This window comes from Nesoenas mayeri (assembly GCF_963082525.1).
Source record: "Nesoenas mayeri genome assembly, chromosome: 2".
Classification (NCBI taxonomy): Eukaryota; Metazoa; Chordata; class Aves; order Columbiformes; family Columbidae; genus Nesoenas; species Nesoenas mayeri.
In genome coordinates, this window is record NC_137543.1 from 45,079,186 (window position 1) to 45,107,135 (window position 27,950).

Genomic DNA, 27,950 nt, shown 5'->3' on the forward strand with positions numbered 1-27,950 from the left:
TCAATGTTTTGTTTCATTTTAGATACAAGGACTAATGATACTTTATGAAGAACAAAATAGGAAAATCTAAATGGATTTTTAAATAAAGCTTTTATTTAATGTTTTATTCTTTCTAGCTACTTGAGAAGGAATTGCTTAATGCAAACCTTATAGAGCTTCTGGTGATGACAGTGTGTGATCCATCGCACGTAGGCTTTAACATAGCTGATGTGCAAGTCATGAAGAATCTCCCAGATATCTCAGTAAGACTCATGAAAGCTTTGATGAAATCTCCCTACAAGGAATCTTTGAAACTGTGCATAAAGAAAAGAATCACACCACAAAGGTAAGCAGGGGCTTTCTGGTTAGCATGAATCCCAAACAAATGTGAGAAATGGTGAGAAATGAATAACACTGTGTACAGTTGCGCATGGAGCTCCCCACCAATGCAATGTTGTTGCTTCTCATTTTTCCTTAGCCTTGAGGACCTTTGTTCTGTGGATCTGTTTAATTCAGATGCACGTTTTGATCAAGTTAGGTTAAGTGCTGTCCTTTCTGCCTGCAAGCAACTCCAGAAATCTGGCCTGCTGCATTCTGTTCTTCACAATCAGGTAACTGTTTATCCAGAAAATAGTGGTGATCTTTTCCTGTGTAAAAGGACAATATGAAAACAGAGAATAGATCAGATGAAGTTATATAAAATGAGATCAGCAATGAAGAGCTGGTGTTGAATAGTATCAGAAATAAATGTTTGATGTTTACTCTACAGAACTGAGTAGCACAACACTGAAGTTAGAATCATCTTCATAATTCTGTCTTTCTGCAATTTCCAGGCCCTGGAAGCAACCAGAATCTACTTAAAACTTCCTTTTAGTGATCTTCACAAGACTGAAAGCTTGAAAAATCAGGATTTACTATCCCATAAAGGAGCCATTTTACACACATTTTTAGACAGAGAACATTCAAAGTGGTGGGGGACAAATTAGAAAATGAATACTTTCCGGCTTATCAGAAGCAATATAGTGGCTCTGAGTTGTAGGAAAAGAGGGTGGAGAACAGATGGGGGTCTAGGCTAAATTACTCAAAAGAATTATTTCTACTAAGTTCTGATTGTAGTCAGTCTATTTTACTTTGGGCAATTGAAGGAAAACAGGCTCTGCAACAGCTGCAAGGCCGGAGAATTTGGTCAGCAAAGCTATATTGAGGAAGTAACAAAATGTTTACTGTCTCTGGGGTGTTTGCCCTATATCCTCTGTCTGAAGGAAAGTTAGAGCGGTGATTGTAGGCTGGTGATACTAAAGAAGCTGAACGTTTTACCTTTCGTGTCCCACACATTGTCGCTAAGCTGTTCTTTTTTATTTCTATAGTAGTGTTATCTAAAAAAAAAAATGAGCAGGACAGTAATCTTTTGAAAATTTTTCAAATTACTGTTAGTTCATTCTAAACTTAGTATACAGGTTACCTGGTTATAAAATCTTGTTCCTCAGTTAGAATGGTGTCTTGTCATGGTATACTTGCATCGCTTTATAAGAAGATAACCTGGAGTTCAAGTGTTTTCATTAGTTACACAGGTGGATTGAAAAGCCTTTTTTTTTTTTTTTCAGCTTATATTAATTGTAACTTGTTCGTTTATTTTCATAGGATGAAGGGCCCCATTTCTCAGTTGGCTCTAAGCTTCTTTCAGTTGTTTATAAAAGTATTGCACCTGGGGATGAAGGGATAGCTCTTCCATCGTTAGACATCAGCAGTAAGCAATTAGCTGATAGACTCCTGCAGCTAGCCTTTGCTATTGATGACCAGGTAGGATACAGTTCTCCCCTTGAAATATTGAATCATCATTTAGTACTTATCATCAGTGATCTTCTACTCACGTTTTGGGTAGATAAGGCTGATGTTTTTTTAATAATCCTACAGAGGAACTATAAGTATTCTTTGGCTTAATTGGGTGACAATTTTAGATAACAAGCATTTCAATGTTCTGTTTGTGCTTTCTATTGTGCTTTCTGGTAACATAAGAGTTTGAGATGTAAGCTTTAAAAAACTCGTGCTTTTGTAAGAAATGTGTGGAACTTAATGTGCTTGAGATAACTCTGTACCTTAATTTTCACAGTGTGGGGAGCTGGTGAGTCTGCTGCTGAATACAGTGGTGTTATCCGTGCCATTATCAGGAGCATCCCAGAAGAACCTGATCAATTTCTCTCATGGACAGTATTTCTACAGCCTATTCTCAGAAACCATCAATCAACAGCTGCTGAAAAACCTGGATGTAATCATAGTCCAGCTTATGGAATCATCTGTCAGCAATCCCCAAATGGTATTAGACTTTTCTTTAAAAGGGCAAAGTCAAATGTGAATGTTAGAAGTAACACTTTTTTTGTTGGTGTAAGTGGATGTAGCTGAGTGTGTAGTGGGGGAAAAAGTGCATTTGGTTGCACTTTGTACAGCATTGCGTTGATAGTTTTTGTTATTATTTTTTTTTTGTCATGGCCTTCTGGCGCTACCTTTGTGATCTCTGGCAACCTGAAATAACTTAGGCTCTTTGTCGTCTCACATCAAACTGAGTGGAAAGTGCTTACTTATTACCTATCCTGAAATCTGTGAATTGCATGATTGTTTTTTGCATAGTACTTCAGGTTAAGAATGTCGTTTCAAAGCAAGTCTGATGGTTCCCATTTACTGTGCTTGGATTTTTATTGTAGCTTAATCCCAGAGCATGTGGACTGGGTTTGTTTTGGATAAAGCTAAACTGGAAAATGAACTCAAATCAGCACCCATTTAGTCCACAGAAGTATACGTGCATCTAAATATCAAAAGGAGAGACAAATACATACCCATGCAGGACACCCTGTGGCCAGAAATAAATACAGGGAAAATGTTATGAACCCAGTCTCAGCACCACATGTTTTGCTCAACAGATTTTCTCCTCTGGGTCCACAGTACTTACTAATGTATAGCTCACCTACAGGTCCATGAAGGCAGTGTGTTATAGTTGAGAAGCCTTCTTTCAGTGTGTCTGACAAACAGAAGGGTCAAAAAGATCTTAAGTCCACTTTCCCTTTTGCTTAAAAAGATGCTCAGGAAAGCAGATCATCCTTTTAAAAATAATTGAATCTTTTTTTATCCAAGATGCTATGCTTGAAGGTGTTGCTTCCAAGTAATAGTTTAAAACACTGGGAGCATAGTTTTTTATGATACCAGAAATTGACAAAAGGCTTGTGATGACTGTAGTGTTTCCTATGCAGAGCATGTCACAGTTGATTTACTTTTAAAAGTGTGTCACAAAAATGATGGGCTACTAATTTACACTGGCTAAGTGTGGCAGTAGTGTTAAAAGCCTTCACTTCATTCATTTAATCAAGGTAAATAGCCAAATTGGGTCAAAGCCACCCTTTTCTGTTGTTTACTGTCTGCTTTTCTTCTTTATGTGGCCTTTAAAAAATGTATGTATTGTAGATTACATTTGATATCTCTTCTTCAGTTGTATGCATTTGTGACATATGGGAAGAAAATGTAAGGTTTACTTTTACTGTATCCATCCAAATCTGGTGAAATCACGAGGTTGGTAACATTGATCTAGTTTATTAGGTGATTGCCAGCTGTTTGGGAGTAGAATGCAGAAGTCAGGTTTGGAAGTCAGTGACTATTAGTTTTTGAAGAAAAGAGATGGAAGCATACTTGGTTCCTATCTGATATGCCATGGTTTATTTTTCTTTTCAAAATGTATGCAAATAGGTTAGCATATGTGCTATTTCTCCTATTTCTCACCTTCACACTAAATAAAATTTCCAAGTATTGATCTATAGAGATATTTTGGATTATCGTTTATTTCTCCATATTTGCATAAAAGGTATGGGAAGGAATTGCTGCATTGTACCCTCAATGAAACAGGAGTAAATTGGATGTAAGTCTCTTTTTTTGAAAAGTGTATGCAGACAAACTTCTGTATATTTTTGAGATTTAGATCTAGCATTGCTGTGTGATGTTTTTGTTTGGTTTTTTTTTGTGTGTGATTTCCCATACCAATGAAGAGCTGCTATCATCCTTTCATTTGGGATGCAAGAATATCAACCTGTTGCTTTTCTTTCCAGGTCAGTAGCATTTTGAATGGCATGTTAGATCAGAGTTTCAGGGAGCGAACTGTACGCAAGCAGCAAGGAGCGAAACTGGTCACAGCTGTACTGAGAAACTGGAGGAAACTGGACAGCTGGTGGGCCAAAGGTTCAGCTCCCGAGAGCAAAATGGCCATCTTGACCCTGCTGGCAAAAGTTCTGCAGGTACGCAGTTTTCCTTCTGGAGGATTGATACAAGTGCAGAGTGTAAACTTGAAAACTGAGCAGCCTCTGTTAAAATTCTTTTTCATGTTTGCATCCAGAAACTCGCAATGGAGGAGTTCTACCCATATCAATGGACTGCAGAAAGGTCTTTATTTCAAAGACCTTTGATTTCTGTTACTCTGAGTTTTTGGTCTTTTCTTTCTCTATTTTGAAAACAAGATGTATCTACTTATTGTATCAATATTTTTTAGGAACTTGTAAAGCTGAATGCAAATGTACACAGATTGCTTATTGAGAATTTTTTTTTTGGTTTTATAATTAATTGTTTTAACTTTTAAAGTCATATTAGGACGAAGAATGTCAGCTGTATTGCTGTATTAGGTGGCAGTGAAGTGATCAGTAGGAAATATGGCCTTGAAAGGGAGCGTAACATTTTATTTTTTAACTGGAAAATATTCAAGATTGTGAGTTTGTTTGTACTGTGTAGGAGCTTTTACAATTCTTTTTGATAGTCCTTTTAAAACCAAAATTACTCTATATGTGCTTTCTGTTAATTCAGTGTATTTATTTGAAAGAAACAATTCTATAGCTCATGGGGGTTTTTTTATTGTTGGTTAACACAACGATCTCTTTGACTAGTTTTAAGAAAAATAAAAAAATCCTAATTTATTTTTCTTCTGTCATTCCAGATAGACTCTTCAGTGTCTTTCAATACCAATCATGAAGCATTTACAGCTGTTTTTAATACGTATACCAGTCTACTTACTGATCAGGATTTAGGCTTAAATCTCAAGGTAAAATGCTCACTTCAGTGGTCTTCCCAGCCCTCCTCAGATTAGAATGTTAATTGTTCATGAAATTCCTTGTTATTTGACCTAAATTTCACGTTAGTAAACATGACACCACCAGTAACATGGGCACCACTTCTGTTTTATATTCTCCTGTTCAATATCCTAAAAAATGGTAAATCATCCTTTTTTTTCTTCAGATAGAAGGCAATATCACAGTTGTCGTGCTTTGGTTTTAAGTGCTCTTTTTTTTTTCTTGCCCAGGTGGAAGGCATGTAATTTTTAGGCAAAAAATTACTGTCAATTGCAAATTATTTAGAACTCTGAAGTGTTAATTTGAGAAACAACAGCTATTCAGGCTTTTAGCAAGGAGTGTCATTTCCTACAGGCCAAATGACAAATATCTGCCATGATTTTAATGTCAGTGTCTGCAAGTATGAGATCAGTACTAATGGATCAGCTGCTGTATGCGGCTTGGTCAGGAGAGGGAGGTAAAGTACTGCATGCTGACAGTGGAAGTTATAGAAGGTGCTGGGAGCATAAGGTTTGGACTAGAAGATCAAAAAATGTGGACTAATGAAACAGCTTTGCAGAGCTGCTGCTCTACCAGCCTGCCTTTAGCTGGGCAGAGTTTTGTACTTTCCTGTGCCTTCACAATAAATAGTTTGGGGTCTTGTTATAGCTGCCAGGTGATACATTAAATGATGCATTAAATCAGTCACTTGTGTGAGAATGGATGCTTGCTTTAAAAGAACAGTGAGGTCTTATTCATAGCCATGCCAGCCAATGCGGTATTAATAGGCTTTTAACTCTCAGCAGTAACCAAAGTTGTTTTCCAAACTAGCACCTGATGATGAGCAGCTACATTAAATATCTTTATCAGTACACTAAGCCACTGAATCAATAAGCACAGCCACTGCTCCTATTTTGTGGTCCCATCAGCTTGCTTTGTAGTTAGAGATTTCTTTTTCCTGGCGTGAAACTGCACTTTCTTTTTTCTTCAGGGCCAAGCAGTGATAATTCTCCCATTCTTCACTAATTTGACTGGAGAAAAACTTAATGACCTTAAGAATGCTCTTGATCAACTTGTAGCTTTCAATTTTCCTATGAGGTCTGATGAGTTTGCCAAAGGAACCTTGAAGCACAATAATTATGTAGACTGCACTAAGAAGGTCAGTATTTTTAACAAATGTGTCATTAGAAGCCTGAGTGGACTATGTCTGGAAACAATGTTTTACAGGATCTGGAATTAGAGAGACCCTCAATTCACATGAGGAAATCAGCCTTTCTGTTTCCGAGTTGTGTCTTTATCCAGAAGTTTAATGTATAAATACACATTAAATCAACATATCCTTCTGTGCATCTGTTTCTGATCAGTATTGAAAAATAGTTACATAATTAGGTGGAATTTATTTGATCCAGTGTGGCTCCTTATGTTACACTTTACTTCTTTTTCAGTTTTTAGATGCATTAGAATTGTCTCAGAGTCCAATGTTGTTGCAGTTGATGACAGAAGTTCTCTGTAGGGACCACAGACATTGTGTTGAGGACTTATTTCAAGCCAGCTTCAAAAGAATTTCCAGAAGGTGAGTTTAGTTTCTTAGATTTCACTCTTGTTCTCACTGAATTTTTACTGAAGCAAATATGCTTCCTCTATTATGTCGTCCTTGCAGTAGTGATAAGTTTTACATAATAGCTTTAATTCAGATTTTACTTTTGCCCTCACATTACTCAAATATTTCTGAAGTGTGAACAAGTGGCACCAACTTCTAGATGACACTTCCAACATGTGGGTGAGTTTCGTAAAGCCCTGTGTACATTAGCGTATTCTGGCAGAATTTGATTGAAGATAGTAACTGTTTGTGATACCTGTATTTGCTATCCCTGTATAACCACATGATCAGTTAAGTTGATAGCACTTAAACTCAAGGTGAATTACTTCGTTCAACCCATTTGAAAATACAAGAGCATGTTCATTTAATTGAATGTTTCCAGAGTGGTAAATTGTAGACACAAACATGTTCTGTCCACAGAAGAAGTCTTTAGTCTCTTCTAAACCAAACACTCGGATTCATGATGAGCTATGAAGTATTGACTATTTTGGAGTGTGTAGTTTCGTGGACAAAGTCATTTACCTTATGCCCAAGTCACATTTTTGCAATTGTAGCTTTTACAAAATTATTCAGAACAATAGTTCATCTAGTAGTGGAACACCTGATACATCACGGAAGGACCTGATAACAGTGAAGTCTCCTCCTTTTTTTCTTTCTTGTTTGTCTCCATTCTTTAAATGTACCAGATAAATACTTTTTTTAGGTTGTTTGCAGAAAAGGAACTGAGAAAGCTCATGATTGCTTTTGGATTAAACTAACAAAGATATACGAACAAGTTTACCATCTCTTGCAGAGCAAGAAGCTGAGATTTTCTTTGGAGAGCTGCACAATAAGTGGCAGTTCAACCTGATCTTGTATGTCTTGTAGGATGCTAACCCAGGAGGGTAATGCAGACAATAAAAATTGTAAATGTCACTCAAAAGATTTTGAGACATAAATGGAGTGTCTAGTAAAAGAGTTTTCATCTTGAAATTACTGTCTTGTTTAGGAGCACCACTGACAAACAGGTGATACTGTTGGACACTGTTCACAAAATGTTCCAGAGTGAAGACCTTCTTTCAAATACAACTCGTCAAGCATTTGTGGATCGCTCCCTCCTCACTCTTTTGTGGCACTGCAGCTTGGATGCACTGAGAGAATTCTTTGGCAAGATTATAGTACAGGCTATGGATACACTTAATTCCAGGTTTACAAAGGTATGACTTACTTTTTTTACTTGAGGAAGGTATAATAAAATGTCAGCGTTGGTATGTACATTCTGCGTAACCCTTGAGTGAAACAATAATTGAAGCCATTTGCTTCCCGTTTTCTGTATCTTGGAGCAGAAGTTTGTGCCAATTTCATAGTTTGATTATTACTGATAAACTTTATTTCTCAACACACTGTTCCTTTGAAGTTAATGTATGTTTGCATATCTACTGTGTAAAAAAAGTTGAAAGTGGAATTTATCTATATATATCTGAAGGGGTCTGAAATTCTGTCAAATACAAAAGCTGTATAACATTGTAGCCTGTTGTAATGTTGTAGGAAAGATATATTGAGCCTCCGTAATGAAAGCTCTTAAATTAGGTGCCTTCCTTCCAGAGAAAGAAATTTATCTTCAAATCCTTGTAAAGATCCTTCAGTGAGAGATCTCGAGCACAGGTCTTCGTTTATTTACAGCCTATCCTCCGATTTAGAGTATAGTTACATGCCATGATTGTGTTGTCAGTGGAGGTCTCTTCTATTGCTGTAGTTCTTCACTTCTGTGGTTTTGCTGATGCAGCTGTTTAAAGGCAGCAGGACAAACAAGAATCTGAAATGATCCAAATTTAATAATAGTTATTAAAAACAAAATGAATGAAAGCCAGTATGGTGACAGGTATGAATGTTTTATTAATACTTACAGGTGTAATGAGTCTGAGCCATTACTTGCTATTCTGCTTATTATACTCCAACATCACTATAATGATTTAGGCCAATTGTAGTTAAGACAGCTCATCTGATAAAAACCAGGTCGACATAGTTTTAATAACTGTATTACACAGGAACTCGGAATCTGTCAGTCTTTTATTATCAGCAGCTCTTTTCTCCATTTTAGAAGGTATAAGTGAGCTGAAAGCTCTTTAGTAGAAACTAGAGTAACTGCAGAGCAACTTAGGAAGGGCAGGATCCAGGAAATCTTTATGAGGTTTTGCTTGTTTATTTCCAGTCCAATGAATGTATTTTTGATACACAAGTCACCAAGAAAATGGGCTATTACAAGCTGTTAGAAGTGATGTATGTGCGTCTTTCAAAAGACGATGTTTACTCCAAGGACTCTAAAATAAACCAAGCTTACCGTGGCTCCATGAGTGTAGAAGGAAATGAGCTTACCAAGACACTAATAAAGTAAGACTATTATTTATTTTATTTCATTTTGATCTCTAATTGAGTTTTGGGCAGATAGACTTTGTAAGTATGCCATATAAAGCAGAAGATTGATTTGTTCAAGGGTAAATGTAATCTGTGATGTAGCTTTTGATTTTAAATGGAATACACAACATTGAATTTGTATTGATAGAATGATCTCTTCTGTAGACTATAATTCTGTGTCAGGATAACTTTTGCCTCCTTTTTTTGCCATTTTTTTCTATTTGTTAAGCTTGTGTTTTGTTTTGTTTTTATCCTGTATGATTCTTGGCCTTTGATTTGTGTTTTCACAATTTCAGTTTCAGTATAGTTCCACTTTTCTCTGGAGGATGGTTTTATGTTGTAAGATAGGTATTTATATGATTGATGAGAAGATGGGATGGATTTTAATTTACATTTCATAATACAGCAGCACACCCAGTAGGTGTAATTTGGTTTAATCACCGCTGCAGAAGGGAACAAAACTGTAATACTGATCTAGATATGCTAATTAGTATTATCTAGTTTGTTCAATATTCTGAAAAAAATATGAGATGCCTGAATTGCTGTTCATTTGTTTTGTTTTAATTTTGTTTTAAAATACTATGTCCTTTAAAGAATTTCTTGGCTGTGTTTTGCAGAAGATCTATAAATGGCTGGGGACAAAAGACCTATAAAAATTGCATCTAAACCATTTTTTTCTAGCTGATCTATAACATAGTTTACATACCTGTCTGGTCTTAGTTTCTTTGGAAAAGACCATGAGAGAGATTTGTGCTTTAATTGAAACATATCTCCATCTTATCTGAAAATGGCCTATCATGGTATTCCTGACGTTTAGGACCGCTGTGTAGATACTTGGGGAAGCTGTCTTTGCATCGCAGAATGGTTCCAGTTTAGCACAGTACAGCTGTGGAGAACTTGAGCAAGTCTGAGATGGTTTAATGCTGATACTTCTATAATAACAAAGTTCTCTTGAAATTCTTTGATCTTTGACTGGGGCCTTTCCTGTGCTTCTTAAAAAGAGACTTCTGATGGTGTTTTCTTGCTTGTTTCTGTTTTAAGGTCATGCTATGATGCATTTACAGAGAACATGGCAGGAGAGGGTCAGCTGTTGGAGAAGAGGAGACAGTATCATTGTGCAGCATATAATTGTGCCATTGCTGTTATCAGTTGTGTCTTCACTGAAAGTAAATTTTATCAGGGCTTTCTTTTTACAGAAAAACTAGAAAAGGTAAGAAGCTGTTGTTGCTGTTAGAAGGCTTCCAGAGCATGAGACACAAAGTGATTTTACCCGATTGCCGTAAATCAAACCTGAATGACGTGCAGTTATACTAACAAACTACCTGGTGAGGCAATAGAAGGAGTTGTAGCTGACTTTCTTGCATTCTTCACGGAATTTGAATTGCTGATGCAGGTTTTGCCATCTGTTTGGTAATGGGTGAAGTAGTGATACATTTACCCTGTTTTCCTTCCATTCTCAATAATTTATCTAAAATATGAGGAAAACTCTATTGTTTAAGTTCTCTAGTGCTTGAAATATACTTGAATAAGAGATACTCTCCTTATAGACTGCGTTTTGAATTTTTGAGTACTTGAATAGCAAAATTTTCTGAACAGTATTGTTTTAGAAGAGAAAACATGCCACATTGTCTATATTGTTGATCTGGGTTTTTTTAAGAAGAAATAAAATGCATTCAGAGCAATTGTTATTGTGTGCAGCATTGTAATTTGGATATTTCCAAACATGCTTTGGTTCACAGAACTTGCTGATTTTTGAAAACTTGATAGACCTGAAACGTCAGTATATGTTTCCTGTAGAAATTGAGGTGAGTGGAATGTACTTTTTAGCATACTTGTTCTGGTAGCAAACGGCTGTAGGAATAAATAATTTAGCTGTTGTTTTATAGTAATAATTTTACTACATGGGATTTCTATTCGTGTTAAATGGTTTTTATCATTTTTTGACAGTTCTGTAAATAAATAACTGTAAATTTAAAAAAAATTCAACCTTGATTTCTTGCTGTTTAGGTGCCTCTGGAAAGGAAGAAGCGATACATTGCTATTAGAAAGGAGGCCAGGGATGCAGGGAATAGCGATCAAGGTATGGAAGTCACTTACGACTGTGAAAAAAATGTCATCTTACCTTTCATACAGTGTTCACTGATGTGTTGCTAATTGGCTTCTACAGTAGCAGGAATAAAAGCATTCAATGTGCTCTATGTAACAACCGATTCCCACCCACCCTCAAGATTTAGTGGCCAATAAAGGCTTGTTTCTTGTAATTACCCTGATTAATGGTCTATTCTTTTTTCCTATACAGATGAACCCAAGTATTTAGCTTCTGCATCATACATGATGGATAGCAGTTTGAGCGAGGAAATGAGTCAGTTTGATTTTTCTACTGGAGTCCAAGGTTTTTCTTATAGCTCCCAAGATGTTACAGCTACCAGCACTCGTTTCAGGAGAAAGGTAATTTATTGAATTAAGTGCTGTGAGGAAGAAAAGTTTTATGCTTTCTAGCAATTGCATACATGTATTGGGGTTGAAATTTCTAGTCTCCTATATTTGTTTTATTTAACTGAGAATGGATTCCTCCAGAGGACGAGAGAGGTGACTTGGGCTGTGTTCTGTTGGTCATTTTTCTTCTTCCACCGCTCCATTGTCTACAGCTGGAGAAAAGCAATGCTGGAGCATTGGGTTTCTAAACCTGAGTAATGTGAGTGAAGTCCAGCTTGAGTTGTAGAAAGGTGGATTGTGACTTTGTGTGCACTCAGGAGTACCTAGTGGTAGTTGCATTTTGCTGTTCGGCAGCTGGTTTCCTCTAATTTCCCTCATCTTTTTGTTTTTGAAGGCACTTGACCAAGCTGGTTGTATCAAATGCATGGAATACATGATCAAATAAGTTATTTTTGTATCGCTGTTGTGGCACCTTGTATTTAACTGGTGTTCTTGGAAGAACAGTATTTAATATGTTCCAGGACTTGAAGTTGTGTTCTTTCTGCAATCATAGAATCATTTGGGTTGGAATAGACCCTCAGGATCATCGAGTCCAACCATAACCTAACCTAACTTTAGCATTAAACCATGTCCCTGAGCACCTCATCTAAATGCCTTTTAAACACCTCCAGGGATGATGACCCCACCACTTCCCTGGGCAGCCTGTTCTAATGCCTGACAAAATCAATCAATCAAAATCAATCAAGAGTCATCAAGAGTAATACTGATAGGATAGGTATTTGCTATAAAACAGAAAGAAGGGCTGTAAAATCTGTCAAAATAAATGTTAACATTGGTAAAGACAAACTGTTTCCATGTTTGGGATTAAGGAGGTGTTTTAGCTGCAGCAAAGTTAACCAGAAATGTAGTTTCTATCTGCTTTGTGTAGTAATGTTGTAATTTCTAACTATAAACAATTTTCTTTTGTGATCTATTCTGGGTAGCAAAAGATATTGTGGTGGTTGCTAGTCAGTGTGAAACAGCACATCCATAAAAATATGACCTTCCCCCTGTGAAAGGTGTTAACACATTCCTTCATTTGTGAAATGAAGTAATTTGTGAGGTTCAGCTAAATCTTCCTGCTTCCAGCAGTTGCCACACCTATCCTGGCAGGTAATAGAGTAATATGAGGGTGACATCTGTTGGCACAGGAAGTAAAAGATGGGCACAGCTGGTACGTATCTTTGGGAGGTGTCTGTTTGAACACCACATTTGATGTATTCCCTGTTGCACATACTGAGCGTACAGTCAAATCTGTAAACACAGATAAGATCAGAATGACTCATGCATTGTCATGATTTAAAAGAAAATGTAGTGTTATTGTTAATCATAGTAGCATCTTGTTTTATTTGTTTGTTTTCAGGAGCCCACAGAATACATGGTTTTAAATGATGAGATGGAATTGGAAATGGATGAACTCAACCAACATGAATGTATGGCTTCTCTGACCACTCTGATTAAACATATGCAGAGGAACCAGATCACACCCAAAGTAGAGGAGGCCAGTATTAACCCAAAAGTTGGCATTTTTTCACTAATTACACCAAGAAAAGGGAGTCAGGATTGAATGCCTTTATTTATTAATTTTCTTGCTTATATTATGAGGTGCACGTAGCTCAATCTGGGAGCTCTTTGGCTTGGTAAGACTGTTTAATCCAAGTGATTTGATTTTTTGCTCATCTCTTTTAAATTTCAGGGGACATTACCAGTAGATCTTCCGCTCTGGATGAAATTTCTGCATGGCAAATTAGGAAATCCATCAGTACCACTAAATATTCGCCTCTTCATTGCAAAACTTATTGTTAATACTGAGGATGTGAGTCATTTTTTGGACACGTTTTTTCTGTTAGTGTAACAGGTTGTATTATAATATCAACTGTGTAACTCTTGTGGGTTAAAATATTTCATCAGCTGAGACTTTTGGGGCATTCAAATTGATTAGCTTGCCATGGTAAAAGGAAATGCATTCATGGCCCAAAATTCCAGATGGTGGCAGTATTTGAAGTGGAACAGAAATACTTTTTTTTCCCAAACTCTACTTCTCTAAGTAGAGAATGTCCACAATATTTGTCTTCTGTGAGCTGTAAGTAATTGATTCATTGATACTGGGCAAGAGCTATGGCTGATTGTTTGCCACCTCTGCAGGAATAAAACCAGTGGTTTTCTAATGGTCACGGATGAGTCTTATAGAAATCCTTAGAGCTAAATGATGTTCTGGTTGCAGAAAGATATTAAGGCAGCATAAAGTATCTTTGCCTGAGAAGAAATGTTCTCATTCTTGGGTAAAACATTCTCATCCTATTTCATACAGTGATTTTAAAGTATAATGCTTCTGTCTGAAATATTCCAAACCCAAAATTCAAAAAGGCTGAATTTCAGAATGAATTCAAGAAGCTTTAACACCCACTTAATGGTACTTTCTTACTAAAGCTGTCGGAAATGGAAGGGTAGATGAATGGCATAGTCTTTCAGATCTTTTAAGAATGGGTTTTTGGAGTGAGAGCTGTATTATGTGGGTCCTAGTGAAATAATTAACTTTATATGAACACTTGGTTAAAGGATTCTAAGCAGAAGTGAGGAATGTAGTTATGGATACTTTCTATTTTAAAGTTACTTTAAAGCAACCACCACAAAAATTTTAGAGGTTAAGCGAAGTGCTAAGAGGTTGATTTAACAGTCTAACCTGTAGTGATCATTGAACAAGAGATTTCTGAATAGTTGGGTGACTGGTAATTGATTCTCCTTTTTTCCATAGGTTTTCCGACCTTATGCAAAGCAGTGGCTTGGTCCGTTGCTGCAGCTTGTTGTTTCTGGGAATAACGGAGGTGAAGGGATTCATTACATGGTAGTGGAAATAGTAGTTACTATCCTTTCCTGGACAAGTGTAGCCACTCCAAAAGTAAGGAAATGTGAAGTTCAGTTTTAATATTTTTGTGACTCTTTGGTAATGAATGAGTTTGTTATTATGCACTTTTCTATGTGAGTCCACAGTTTCTTTTAGATATTAACTTCAAAAATAGTTTATTTACTTGCTTGCTTTCATAAAACAATGTATGTCTTCATGGCATAGCCACTATGTTTATTTTTGTTCTTCTTCATTGTAGGGGAGTATTAAGGATGAGATTTTAGCAAACAGATTGCTTGAATTCTTAATGAAGAATGCCTTTCACCAAAAAAGAGCTGTGTTCAGACACAATCTAGAAATCATAAAGACAGTTATAGAGTGTTGGAAGAACTGTCTCTCCATACCTTACAGGTAAGCACTTAGACAATTGTTTATTTTATCAGTATTTCACAAATAGAAGTGCACTTTATCAAAGGAGATGAAAAGGTAAATTCATCTGCAACAGTAAACTTTTTGTCCCTAGAGCTGACAGTAGAACTTCAGAACTGGACTCTCCAAAGGTTGTAACTTAATTTGCAAAACAACAAGGAGACAGGGAAAACATGCAGAGGGTTATAACAGCAACAACAAAAGCAGGAGTAATCTCTGCAAAGACATTTTATTTGAAATTGAGTGTTATCACCAAATATTGGTGCACTCTTAGTAAGACTTCTGTGATCTGCTGTGCTCTAGAACTTGTTGCAGGGAATTAATGTGGGCTTACAATCTTATCTTTTTAGATTTTTTTTTCAAAGACTTCTTAGACTTCCTCATTGAAGCTAAATACTTCTGAATATATGCCTTCTGCTGGTGCTGGTGGAAGTATATATGCATATATACATGCTTTCTGCTGGTTTGGGTGGGGCTGTGTGTACGTATATACATAGCAAGTGATTTATGGTGTGTATATTTTGGGGCTTTCATGTATATCATTACTTTTGTTTTTATCCAACAGTTTAATATTTGAAAAGTTTTCTAGTGGAGATCCTGATACAAAGGACAATTCAGTGGGAATTCAGCTGCTGGGAATTGTTCTGGCTAACAGTTTACCTCCCTTTGACCCAAAGTGTGAAATAGACCGCGTCAGGTGAGAAATGCAGCTTTTTGGAGAATTTTGGTAAAACCTTAAGACAGAGAGCATGTTTAACTTGTCGCATGAACTATGGGAGTTGGATTGCTCATCAGAATTGTTTGCCCCGTCATCCCTTTTCTATTTTCTGTCAGATGTAATGCTTTTCTGATGGCAAACTGCAGACCACATTTATTTTGGAAAATATCTAGAGAATGTAAGCTTTGTTAATTCCCATGAAACTGCAACCCTGGGACCCACTGTAAAAGAGTCGGGAATTGAGACACTGCAGGTGGAAATCCATGTTTTGCTGTGTTCAGCTCTTCTAAAAGCAGTTGCTGTTCCCCTAGGCAGTTCATGTGAGTTTTTTGTTTCAGTTTAAAATTGGAGGCTGGAGTAGTGGCTTACAGCAGGTCTGGTTTTTGTGTTAGGTATTTTCAGGCTTTGGCCAACAACATGGGCTTATTGAAGTATAAAGAAGTTTATGCAGCTGCAGCAGAAGTGTTGGGACTTGCTCTTCATTACCTTGCTGAGAGAGAAGATGTAAGTGAACTGTATTGTGTGTTTGACCGTTCCTGTCTTAATTCTGTGTACGTCTTTTTATGACTACTCAATTCAGCCCCAAAAATGAATGTATTTAAAACTCAACAGTCCTTGTACAACAGATTGAGTAGAAGTTTTAAGCTATTAACTCAAGAGGAAAAGAATTTGAGAGAAGACTAAACATGGAGTTTTTGCTCTGCTGATTTGGAGCTGACAGTGAATGGTCTCTTTCTGGGGTGCTGCTCAGCTTTTGCTAACAAGCGACACTGGCATGGTACATTTAAATTTTGTTTTTCATGGTTTAGTTGTTTTGTTTGGTTAACTTCTGAAATTTGTTGCGAGAAGAGATTCTAGGGGTAAGTAGCATCAGTGGGTTCAAAGAGAAATTAGACAAATTCATGTACAAAACAAACATAAACAGGTTCTAAAAACACTAGACAACAAGGTGCATTCCAGGATCCCTGATCTAATGACAGATGCACGTCGGGTTGTATGGGGGAAACGGAGGACAAAATGCAGCCAGGCTCATGTGCTCCCCCTAAATTTCATTCTGCAGCTGCTATTTGAGACAAAAATACCAAGATATAGGCTAGGTGGATCGTTAGTCTTACCTTGTAGGTTATTCTTACTTCTCTCCCCTGCTGCTTTTACTTCTTTCCCTGCCTAATTGAATTCTGGTTATTGTTTCACAGTTTGTAGAGCATATTTCATAAACTGAGTTCCTACAGGCTTCTCTTTCACAGTGTTTTGAGTAAATGAGCAAGAGCAAAGACAGTGCGAACATTTTACCCTGTTTACCCTGTGCCCTATTTCTTTGACATTAAGTGAAGGCTGTTGATTATTTTTCACCTTTTCACTAAAAATACCAGCTTTTTTACAGTCATTCATTGGAAATCTGCCATAGTGAATGAGAAGCTACTTATTTATATAAGCATACTAAGCAACTTGTATTTCCAAATTAAGGTGTTTCTTCCAAACCAATCAAAGAAAGCTCACAAATATATTGTCTAAGCAGGCAAACATATGTTTCAGCCAGGCATAACTGTACAGCAGCCACAAAGCACCATAAATGTCAAGATGAGGCAAGTGAATCTTACTTGGTGAAATGCACTAGAATCAAATAGTACAGCAACAGAACTATGTGGCATTACAATGGTTATGATTTTCATGGCTGTGCTTGTCTTACTGTCTTTCTCATTTTCAGGTACTTGAAGATCCAGTTTATGATTGTGTCATAAGACAATTAAAACAACATCAGAACGCCCAACAGGATAAGTTTATTCAATGCTTGAATAAAGTTGTTAAGAATTTCCCACCTCTTGCTGACAGGTATATCATGATTTACGTGGTATGTTCATTTTAGATCTAGAAGAATAATGGACAATAACTTGCTTTTCTTTATGGCCTTCTGCTTATGTCAAGGTTTATGAATGCAGTATTCTTTTTGATACCCAAACTTCATGGTGTGATGAAAACCTACTGTCTGGAAGTAATAATGTGTCGGGCAGAAGAAATACCTGATCTTCACTTGCAGTTAAAGACTAAAGACTTTACCCAGATCATGAACCACAGGTGAGTGGGTTGCGTGATCACTAATGTGGATGCATAATCTAAACTTCTTGATAACATTTTTTGTGCTGACCACAACATTTTTAGATTCAGAAGCATTTATAATTTACATTCATTTTTTGATCACTGCTTTCCTAATGTGAGCTCATGGAATCGGGGAGTTAAGATGGTTAAATGGCTGTGAAAAACCAAGAAAAAACCTAAATAGCATTAAGGTGAAACACCACTGGGATGTGAATTTCTGTTGTGTGTATTAGTTTAGTTATAGTCTCACTCTTAGGTTGAATTCAAAACTATTTACCTCAAGCCCTGTATGCAAATGCAGATATTATTGCTAAAACCTAAACTGATCTTCTGGTTCTCTGTGTAGCAGTGAAAAGAAAAGCAATGTAACTGTTCTTTTTTCCCCCCCCTCCACTCTCTTTTTAGGGATGATGAAAGGCAAAGGGTTTGTTTGGATATAGTGTACAAGATGCTGTCTAAACTAAAACCACTAGAACTTAAAGAACTTCTTCCTGCAGTATCAGGGTTCATTTCTCACCCTTCTGTAATATGTAGACAGCGCATGTATGATATTCTGATGTGGATTTATGATAATTACAGGTATGTATTCCCTGCAGATGTTTTCTTTCAGTGGTTTGTCACAAGCAGAGTGAAAGTGCTTGTGACACTTTGAGCACATGTCCTTCAGTGTGGGACTTCGCCAGTTCTCAGAGGAATCGAGCCTGTGGTTTCCCCAAGTAGCTCTGGCCTTTGGTGGCAATTTTATCACTTCCACTATGGGACAAAGACTTAAACCTGAACTTTAGTCCAGAACTGGGCTGTTTCATCACCAGAGGTCTTGGCTCTGATGCTTCCACTTCTTGTTGCTGGAATTTGTAACTAGTAAGAACTGTACACTAGAGAAATTTGCTTATAGTTATAGTTATAGTTTGCTTATAGTTAGAAGGTGTATTAAAGCACTCTTCAATCTGATAGGATAAAGATGTTCTTTGTCTTTGACCCCTTAGGGTAGGGATGTAGTCAGTTTGACAAGCGGGTTGATGTTGAATCATCTAACTTAGTTGGGTTGTGTTATATGCTTTTTCACAAGATAGCTGAGCTATTTGAATGGATAGTTGTTGTGAAGAAAAAGTACAGGCAGTTTTTACTCCAGCATCACTTGGGACAAGCTAATTCCCTGCCTTTTCCTCAGGTTTAACCTTGCAAACTCAGAATTAATTCCTTTTGGCCTTTGTAATACCTAATGTGCATTATTTACCTTTCGGATTTTTACTTTTCTAAGTAGTGGTGAGACAAGACATTTTTGGCAATGAAGACCTCATATTATGAAAACAAATGCAGTGATATCAAGTTGAGATTTTTATGAGAAAGGCGTGTTCCTCCTTTTCTCCCACTGTCTTCATGCTCTTAATTTACAATGGATTATTTGAGAGAAGTCATTAAGAGAGATTTTTCTCTTAAAATCAGTGATCCAGAAAGCCAAGCAGATGGTGATTCTCAGGAAATACTCAAACTGGCAAAAGAAACCCTGCTTCAAGGACTGATTGACGAGAATGCCGAACTGCAGTGAGTAAACAGTGTTGTGATGACTGACTGAAGCAATAAACCCTTAAATTGCTCTATTTCGGAAGAGTTGATCCTTAGAGATTTTTTAAAGTATTTTAGTATCAAAGAGTAACAGTGAGATAACATTGTTTCCTTTTCTTCCAATAAGTTAATATGCAAAATTTTGTCCCCTACTGTTACACCAAATTTATGTGAAGCACAGAACTTCTGGACAAACTTCTGAGCCATGGAGAAGTTGTTACAGTATCTTAGACCTAATTCTGCGTTAATGTTCTGGACATTTTTAACAACAAGGCAGCCTTCACTATGCACAGACACACAAAAATAGATTAGATGTTGGATTTTTAAAATGTTTTTGGTGAAATAGAAGATAGAATAGGAGTTCCGTGTGCTTATCCACCCCTAGCACTTTTCAAGAGGAAAACAACCTAATGGAAAGATATTTTTTCAGAGTAAACCTTTAGTATCAGGTAAATGGCAGATAGCATGGTAGATGAATGAGGAACTTGTTATCATTCAGTTGAAGATCCATGACATTAAAGGGTTAGTTGAAGGTGTTACAATCTTATTGTGGTGGGTTTTTTTTTTGTTTGTTTGTTTTTTTTTCTTTTTAATTGACCTTTTTGATAGTGTTGTGTTTTCTGCTTGCAGATAACTAAGAATAAATTTATTCTTTGCCTTTACAGATTAATTGTTAGGAATTTTTGGAGTTATGAGACAAGGTTACCTGCAAATATTCCTGATCGCATGCTGGCGTTGTTAAATTCTTTATATTCCACCAAAATTGAAGCACAGTACTTAAGTCTAATCACGAATTTTCTGCTTGAAATGACTAGCAAGAGCCCGGATTATTCCAGAAAAATATTTGAGCATCCACTGTCTGAATGCAAGTTTCAGGTGAATTATCATGTGTTGTCTTGTGTGCATCCGTGTGACAAATTCCAGTCTTTAGTGTAGTTACCACTTGGACAAGAATGACATAGTGAAGGAGATTTCTGGAAGTGTGTTTTGTACTCCATAGTTAAGAGCCGCAGCAGTCATGCATTACGCACAGTATCCAAAGTTTGATTTTGTGGGGGGCAATAATTTTGCTTTCTTTTCAAAAAAGAAAATTTTAGTTAAAGTAATTATATATACCAAGTAGAGTTGATGTGTAATGAAGTACTTAAAGAGGGTAATGGAGAGAAGCACTCTAAGGTGGAGAAAAATTGTGAAGAAACAGGAATATTAGTACAAGAGCTGTAAATCAATCCTCAGTTGACCAATCTTATTGAACTATGGAGAACTTTTATGTTCATTTTTATTATAGTCAAGTTCTGCCCCTGTACATGGGATGATATTTTAAATTCTGTACTTTAATTTCTGCTATCCTGTCTTAAGGAATGCAAAAAGCCTCCATTCTTACTGTTCTTATTAAAATCTTCTTGTGTTCCCAGGACTTTGTAATTGATTCCAGCTGGCGTTATCGAAGTACCATACTCACACCTATGTTTGTGGAGACTCAGGCTTCTCAGAGCGTCCACAGGAATTTGTCACAAGAGAGGTCCCTTTCTGCTTCTGGGTCAGTCGGTGGTCGAGTGAGGGCGACCCAACGGCAGTATGAATTTACACCTACACAGCATGTCAGTAAGTCCAGACCAGTGTCTTCTGAAGTTTTCTGCTTAGCTACAGGAATTATTTCAATCTCTTTATTCCTGTTGCTTATGGATTTTAAGTGTGAAAGTGTAAATGCTTTTAATGTTTTGTTTTCAAGGGCTTTTTTATGGGAACTCACATTTTTATTAGTCTGATATATATTTTATGTTCTACCTAACGTGAAAGAAGTTTGTTTCTTACCCAACAGCTTGAAATCTGGTCTGCCCATAAACACTGGGAATTGTATTTTTGAGGGAAGAAAATGACTTTCTTTGTAGATGTTTTCACTTAGTTTATATTTGGATGTGTTACAGCTTTTTTACGATTTTTTTTTTTTCCAGGTGGTAGAAGTTCTTTTAATTGGATGACTGGAAGCAGCATTGACACCTTGGCAGAGTATACAGTTCCTTCATCCTCCGAATCCATATCTTCATCCATGCTGTTAGTTAAGAAACGGAGTGAAAAATTTAAACAAGCAACCTTTAAACCAGTGGGGCCAGATTTTGGGAAAAAAAAGCTGGGTTTGCCTGGAGATGAGGTGGACAGCAAAACTAAAGGTTTGCAGGCCTCATTATGCAATTTCTATAGAAACATTATTATAGACCATCTTCGTTAGTTATTTGGCAGTCCATTATCTTTGAGACATTCTAATTGAGGTTCAACTTGAAGAGATTTTGTTTCCAGGAATGTGGCAAAAAGCTACAATTTTGCTAGGAATTGCAAAACTATATGTTGCTAGACGAAATAACTGACTAGATAAGAAACCAGCTGGTGTGATCTTTGCATTCCTACCTCTCCCTAAGGCGACTGTAGCATGAATGTCAGACAATTCTGTTCCTTCTGTTTTATATGTAACTTCTTATCTCTTTAAAGAAGAGATCTCTTTACAAATATTTTTTCTGAACCATTTCAGCTGTGCTGACACAATGTGCAACAGATTGCACTCTGGCATTGGAACTACCTGCTGTTTTCTGAGAATGCTCCTTCATCCACCCAGTCGATAACTGAAAAATATCAGTACTGTTCTGGAGTGGCTTAGGCTGCTTCTCCCCATTTCCTCCCAATTTCACTGTTGCCTACCTTGTCATTAAAATTTTGACTGTAAGGATGACAGTAGGAGTTCAGGCACAGAGGTATAAAAAAATTGACCTTTTCAATACCTGAGGGGTGTTTCATGGCACTTTTTGAATTGACCATGCTGAACTACAGAAAGTTCACTCCACCTTCCAGTCAGTCCCTGGTCTTCTACCAGTTGTAGTGGTGTGATTTTGTTTGGTCACTGTTCTTTCCTAGGAAATGGACTGAAGTGAACGGCCTATAAAGTGGCCTTTCTCCATGGCTGTCCTGAGCAGGGGTTGATCCAGTGACAGTTCTGTAATAGGAATTTGAAAAATACAGCACTATATTATTATTATTATTACCCAATCTTTGAATATATTTAGCACTTTGTCTATGCAGGGAGCTATATACTTTATGGAGTATTGTGCAAATGCCATACTTGCCTTTGAGAGCTTAAAATAAATCTGTCATACGTGGCAAATTTGTTCATGAATTTTAGTGCTTTTCCCAGCATAATGATTTGACCCTCATACCGCATCCATATGCTTAAAATTTTTATATAATTGCTTATGAACTCTTCTCCTAACAGCAACTTAATTTGTTTTAATTTGCTATCTTGTTGAAAGGCCTTGCATTAACCTGTTGAAAATGCAACTTAGGAGACTAGCTGGTGAGCTAGTAAATACGAAGATGATGTTTGTCATTATATGACGCTTAAATCGGAAGTTTACTTGAGAAAGGAAAAGCATTGAACATGATCATATGTTCCCTAGGTATAGAAGAACGAGCAGAAATTCTAAGACTGCGGAGGCGTTTCTTGAAGGACAAAGAGAAACTCAGCCTGATTTATGCTAGGAAAGGTGTGGCTGAACAGAAAAGAGAACAGGTTTGTCAATCCAAATAAGTTTAAAACCTGAAGTCCTAATGCCATTTGCAGTCTTGTACTTCATCTGTATAAGTGACTTTGTGAAGAAAGGGTAGATATAAGATACTGGTTGCTACTTTAAGAGCTTTAGGAGGTTTTATTTGGAGATCATGCTAACTCTCAAGAGTGAGGAAAGAGCTGGGTGATAACCCTTCCAGTCTACCACTTGGTGTATATGAAATGAGTTTTTGTGCTGGAATCTGTAACAGCTATTGGAGGCTCTTTACTGGTGTCATCCTGGAAACTAGGAGCCTTGAAGCTACAGTACTCTGCAGAAATAGTTGGAGAACATTATCCAGTGTCTGAAGGTGAACTCAAAAATGTGATACAACTGATGGACTAAACAGAACTGTTGTGTACTTTTAACTTGAAGGAATGTCAGTAACAATCATTTGTGTGTTTATCAAGGCCATGGTGGGTTTCCTGGTTGTGTTATGTACTTACAATAAGTTTAAGTATTTTTAAGCTCTGTAACAGTTTTTCTGAAGTTCATGTTACTAAAAATAACATAAATTATCATCCAGAAATGATAGCGTTTAGAACAAGAGCAAAGGAACCCAGGACTGATAGCTACCAGTCTGAGACACTCTTATAATTCTTCACAGCTGCAGACAACTGTGTAAACAGAACTTATGTCTGGAAGAACCACACAAACACCTTTTTTAGCCAATTTATATTTACTTGCAGGCAAAAGCTACCATTTCCTCCCACCCTCCAAGAAAGAACCTGTAAATGTGTTCTGTATGACAGTCCAAAATACAACCAACAAAAAACCCTGTGATATTCCACAATAAAAGACCAGAGGAGGCTATGAGTGATGTCAGGACCTCTCATACCTTTTAAGAGATCTGTTGCACATAAACACACATGAAATGAACTCAGTGGGTTGCATTAATAACATACCTGATCAGGCAAAACAGGAAAAAGTAGGTCCTGAGCAAGAATGTGTTTGGAAATAGCTTTAGCAAAGTCCTGATTTCTCCCAGCATATTTCTCTTGAAAGGTTTTTGAAAATCGTCCCTTTGAAGTTGTGTAGAAAAAAAAAAAAATTGGCTCAAACAGCAAAATTACGAAGGGTTTACAGAAGAGAAAAAAAATCCTCAAGCTTTCTTCTCTTTCTCTCTGTCATTCTGACAGTGTATGTATCCACCCCTTGTCTGCTGGTTTAACTGGTAATGGCAGTAGTTAAAAATAAAATCCCAGTCTCTAAACTTGCTGCTGTTTTCCTTATAGTGTATCAGTGCTAAGAAAAGGAAGAAATGCAGAGGAAGAGAGATATTTTTGTCTGTATCTGGTAGTAGCTCTTGTTTGATTTAATTGTATTTCTTTAAGCCTCAGCAAAAGGCAGAGCAGCTATTTAGCAACTGCAGTTTACAACAGTTTTGTTATGGTTTGGTTTACATATTGTTAGGAATCAGTTCTACCAGATTCATCCTTCTTCCTTCCCTTCTCCATCCCATTGTGTGAAATAAAGCAGACTAGCTTTAGCAATGTTATTTTACTTTGTGCCTGGGCCAGGCTGAAAACCATCATATAATGGACAACTGTGGCTCAGCTGGCAGGCAGTGACTTACTAAACTGTAGCACACCACTAGCTGTCAATCATAATCATTCTATTTAAAAGTGACTTAAATATTATTGGTATGGAAGCAGGAACTAGAGGACATTAATATTAAAAGTTAATGGCTGAAGTAGTCTGAACAAGACTTTGGAGTTTTAATTTACCGAGATAATTTTGAGTTTAACTGTATTACAGCTTTATAGAAAGTGTATTTGTTTAATAAGCACAGCAGAAGTTTATAAAACACTTCAGAAATTCTCTTGCTTATTTTGTCTTATCTAGATACAGCTTTTTCTAAGTAATATGATTATTTTTTTAACATGATCAATGCATTTCAGGAGATGAAATCTGAGCTGAAGATGAAGTATGATGCCCAGGTTACTTTGTACAGACGTTACCGAGTGGGAGACCTTCCTGACATCCAGATTGAATACCGCAGCCTCATTGCCCCTCTGCAGGGCCTTGCCCAGGTCTGTCTGCTTTTCAAAGGTCATTTGTGAAGCCTTCAGTTCTTACAGGGCAGCTGCTTTCAAAATTAATTTGTTGTTTTGTAGTCAACCACTGTGACATGCATTTAAAGAGTCTTTTAAAGAGTTTTGAGGGAGCATTTCTCCTACCCCTGGGCTGGTGCCGTGATGAGAGAAGATACTGTGTAGTTTGCCTCGCTTGAACAGTTGAGTTGAACACTGAGGACCTGGGACATCAGCTGTTATGTATTGCCTCTGGGTTCCTCTGCTTGAGAAACAGATGGTGGTGATCTTTACAGACATTACTGCAAAGGATGTCTCACTGTACAGCAATAAAACAGACATTTTCCTTCTTTTATATGGCTCTAGTGGAGTTGTAAAAATACAAATGAAGTTACTATGTCAAAGATTGGATTTGGACTACTCAGTAAAGCTGATACAATATTCCTTTTCCTACCTGAGAATGGCAGAAACTGTAGGCTAAACCTATCCCATTTTACAGAGTTTCGGAAGTCACAGTGTTCCTGATTACCTTTGTATTTAATTTCTTTTGATGGTCCCTTATCTCTGTGTAAAGGGAGGAAGTGGTACAAGCACGAGTTGTCTGGATAGCATTAGATTGAGTTAGACCAAACTGCAGTCCCATGATAGACCAGGAGGCATAGGACTGTGTTGCACATACAGATTTGTTTCTGGGTTGAGAAAATGAATTTAAATCTCAGAACTGTCTGTCTTGCTTTGTTGGCTCCCTCAGTGTTAGGTCCAGGTTTCCTCACGCATTGATGTCTTCTGGTTTTTCCTGAAACCCTCTTCACTGGCAGTGGTGTACGTAAGATGATGTTGGGTGTCTGCTTCTTGTAACAGGAATCATGAATTTGTGAAAATTGTAAATTCCATCCTCTCCACCAACTCTCTGGCCTGCAACCTACATTGTCTTGGAGTTTCTTTATGTAGAAGAATTAAGATGGGATTTGAATGCGTAGTACTGTAACTCCTGGGATAGGTGTGGTCCATGCCAGGCTAATTACTCCACTCCCTAAGAGTTTCCACAAAGGGATTAGGTACAGGGTGGATCGTATCTCTTAATTTTATTTATTAGCTTATTGTGTCACAGGAAAATTTAGTGGCCTTATTGCTTTTGTTATAATTTACAGAAAGATCCAACATTTGCCAAGCAGCTTTTCAGCAGTTTGTTTGGTGGAATTTTTCATGAGATAGAAAAATCTAAGTCTCCTTCTGAGAAAACATCCATCGTCCAGAAGCTGCTGAATGATTTCAATAATTTCCTGAGTATGAGCCAGTCTTACTTCCCACCGTTCATTGCGTGCATCCAGGTAAATCCTGCTACATGGCATGAAAGTAGCTGAATATAATGTCTTTGAATGTGTGATAAACCCAGTGGTAGTGAAGGTTAAATACTCTCACTGAAATTTAGATGCAGATGGAAAGAGAATTGTTAACCCAGTGGTTGTTTCAAGTGACTCTTTGAACAAGGTAATTCAACCCTCCAAACTGTGTTTTTTTCAATGTTTCTACAATTTTTGATCTGTAGAGTTTAATGCATCAATAACAAGAATAGAGTTGGTTTTAAAAGAAAGCCACAAGATCTATTGAAAAGGTTACTTGGGTGTCTTGTGCTTATCTTACTGGTTCTGGGAAGTGCTTACTGAGGAACACTTTGATGTCTCAAGGATATCAGTAGCTGTCAGACTGTTTGTTGTCAGCAACTCTGATTTATTTTTTCAAATTAGTCCCCTGAAGTAGTTGTCTGGGGACTTGTAGTAATGAGGGCAGGACTCCCTACCCCAGAAGGGTGAGTGGGTGCACCACAACCATTTCACTGGAAAGGAAACACAAGCCTTTCTGCTACAGGAATATACTGACCTGGAATGGATTGTGAATTTCATCCTTTACCCTGATTTTGGGGGAGATTAAAAAAAACTTGTCCAAGCACCTATTATATACTAATTGCCACTGTATTTAATGTTTCTTGTCAACTGTGTTGATCTTAATGTTGCATCTGATCTGTAGCTCTCAAAACAATTTTTTTTTGAGTGGAAGGTAATGTTTTTTTCTTTATGGAAATTTAAATACTCTGTTATGGTAAGTATCATTCATAATAGAGGATAAATGTCTAGTTTGGACTAGCTTTTTAAACAGTGACAAATTTTGCTGCTTAGTACTTCTATTTACACATCTGAAAAAATGTAATTTCTTGTTTACTTTTTTTTCTGTGCAGCTGCATAAAAGGTCAAATGCTATGGGGATTTTTCTGGGCTGTCTTTATATTTTTTGAGCCAGCATCTCACAATAGCTGTCTGTTAATATTCCCTCTTGACACTGCGTTTGTCGGTTCTCTGTCTTAGTATTATTATTTGTGTTCAATTATGCTATTCGTTAGACCCTATTAGTAACATTTGTGGTAGGCTAATTTTTCTTTCTGAATAGGTGTAAAACAAAGACTCAAAAGCCAGGTAAGTTCAAATTAGTCAAAAATAATGGATTTTGTAGGAGCAATAAGAGTCTCTTGTTGCCATGCCCATTCACTAATGAGAGACCAGCAGCAGGAAGGCAAGCCACAGCCTGGGTATTTGAGCATCCTGCACAGCAGTGAGAGGAAGTCTTCTCCCCAAGAGGGAGCAGAGCTCACACTGACCAGGAGAGAGAGCTGAGAGAGGGAGAACACACAGTTCTGAGGCTGTCATCTGGCTCATGAAAGCTGTCCTAACGGCGTGGCCATTTGGAAATAGAGCTGCTGTTTCCTGCATGCCAACAGTATCATAAATATTGGCTTGTTTCAGAAGGGCTTCCTGCTTAACTGCCATTTCCTTCAGGTTATTGGACTTTATACTCTTCTACAGGTTCAAGTACCATCACGAGAGTAACTTGGTGATAAAAAGAGCTGGTTTTGTCTACAGGTATAATCTTAAAATTGACTATGAGGTTCTGGGATTGGCTTTCAGGACAGATCAAAAAACAGCTGAAATACTAAGAAAGAAGTTAACCTCTTGACAATAGTTTACATAGACTCCATAGAGATACCTGGCCTCTGAAGAACATATAATCACCTAATAAATATTTTAGCTGTCAGGCCAGCTTGGATGCCATTTGTCCTAATCTTTGAACATGTGGTGTAAATAAAGACA

General features: G+C 37.2%; 1 protein-coding gene across 1 annotated transcript in view; it reads left to right on the plus strand.

Annotated features, from left to right (window-relative positions):
- The window catches only part of PRKDC (protein kinase, DNA-activated, catalytic subunit), a gene marked incomplete at its 5' end in the record, with an annotated part of 83,795 nt that overhangs the window by 27,369 nt on the left and 28,476 nt on the right, over nucleotides 1-27,950 (plus strand). The window contains 30 exons of the mRNA XM_080339841.1: nucleotides 117-325; nucleotides 458-590; nucleotides 1,621-1,779; nucleotides 2,090-2,293; nucleotides 4,068-4,253; nucleotides 4,943-5,047; nucleotides 6,046-6,213; nucleotides 6,500-6,627; nucleotides 7,643-7,850; nucleotides 8,846-9,024; nucleotides 10,090-10,258; nucleotides 10,788-10,853; nucleotides 11,056-11,128; nucleotides 11,348-11,496; nucleotides 12,887-13,024; nucleotides 13,220-13,339; nucleotides 14,279-14,422; nucleotides 14,628-14,779; nucleotides 15,363-15,494; nucleotides 15,908-16,019; nucleotides 17,224-17,348; nucleotides 17,442-17,591; nucleotides 18,018-18,191; nucleotides 19,059-19,157; nucleotides 19,844-20,054; nucleotides 20,594-20,783; nucleotides 21,134-21,349; nucleotides 22,625-22,737; nucleotides 24,676-24,807; nucleotides 25,959-26,138. Of these exons, the coding sequence (XP_080195967.1) occupies nucleotides 117-325; nucleotides 458-590; nucleotides 1,621-1,779; nucleotides 2,090-2,293; nucleotides 4,068-4,253; nucleotides 4,943-5,047; nucleotides 6,046-6,213; nucleotides 6,500-6,627; nucleotides 7,643-7,850; nucleotides 8,846-9,024; nucleotides 10,090-10,258; nucleotides 10,788-10,853; nucleotides 11,056-11,128; nucleotides 11,348-11,496; nucleotides 12,887-13,024; nucleotides 13,220-13,339; nucleotides 14,279-14,422; nucleotides 14,628-14,779; nucleotides 15,363-15,494; nucleotides 15,908-16,019; nucleotides 17,224-17,348; nucleotides 17,442-17,591; nucleotides 18,018-18,191; nucleotides 19,059-19,157; nucleotides 19,844-20,054; nucleotides 20,594-20,783; nucleotides 21,134-21,349; nucleotides 22,625-22,737; nucleotides 24,676-24,807; nucleotides 25,959-26,138 (4,524 nt within the window). The remainder of the gene's footprint in view (nucleotides 1-116; nucleotides 326-457; nucleotides 591-1,620; nucleotides 1,780-2,089; nucleotides 2,294-4,067; nucleotides 4,254-4,942; nucleotides 5,048-6,045; nucleotides 6,214-6,499; nucleotides 6,628-7,642; nucleotides 7,851-8,845; nucleotides 9,025-10,089; nucleotides 10,259-10,787; nucleotides 10,854-11,055; nucleotides 11,129-11,347; nucleotides 11,497-12,886; nucleotides 13,025-13,219; nucleotides 13,340-14,278; nucleotides 14,423-14,627; nucleotides 14,780-15,362; nucleotides 15,495-15,907; nucleotides 16,020-17,223; nucleotides 17,349-17,441; nucleotides 17,592-18,017; nucleotides 18,192-19,058; nucleotides 19,158-19,843; nucleotides 20,055-20,593; nucleotides 20,784-21,133; nucleotides 21,350-22,624; nucleotides 22,738-24,675; nucleotides 24,808-25,958; nucleotides 26,139-27,950) is intronic.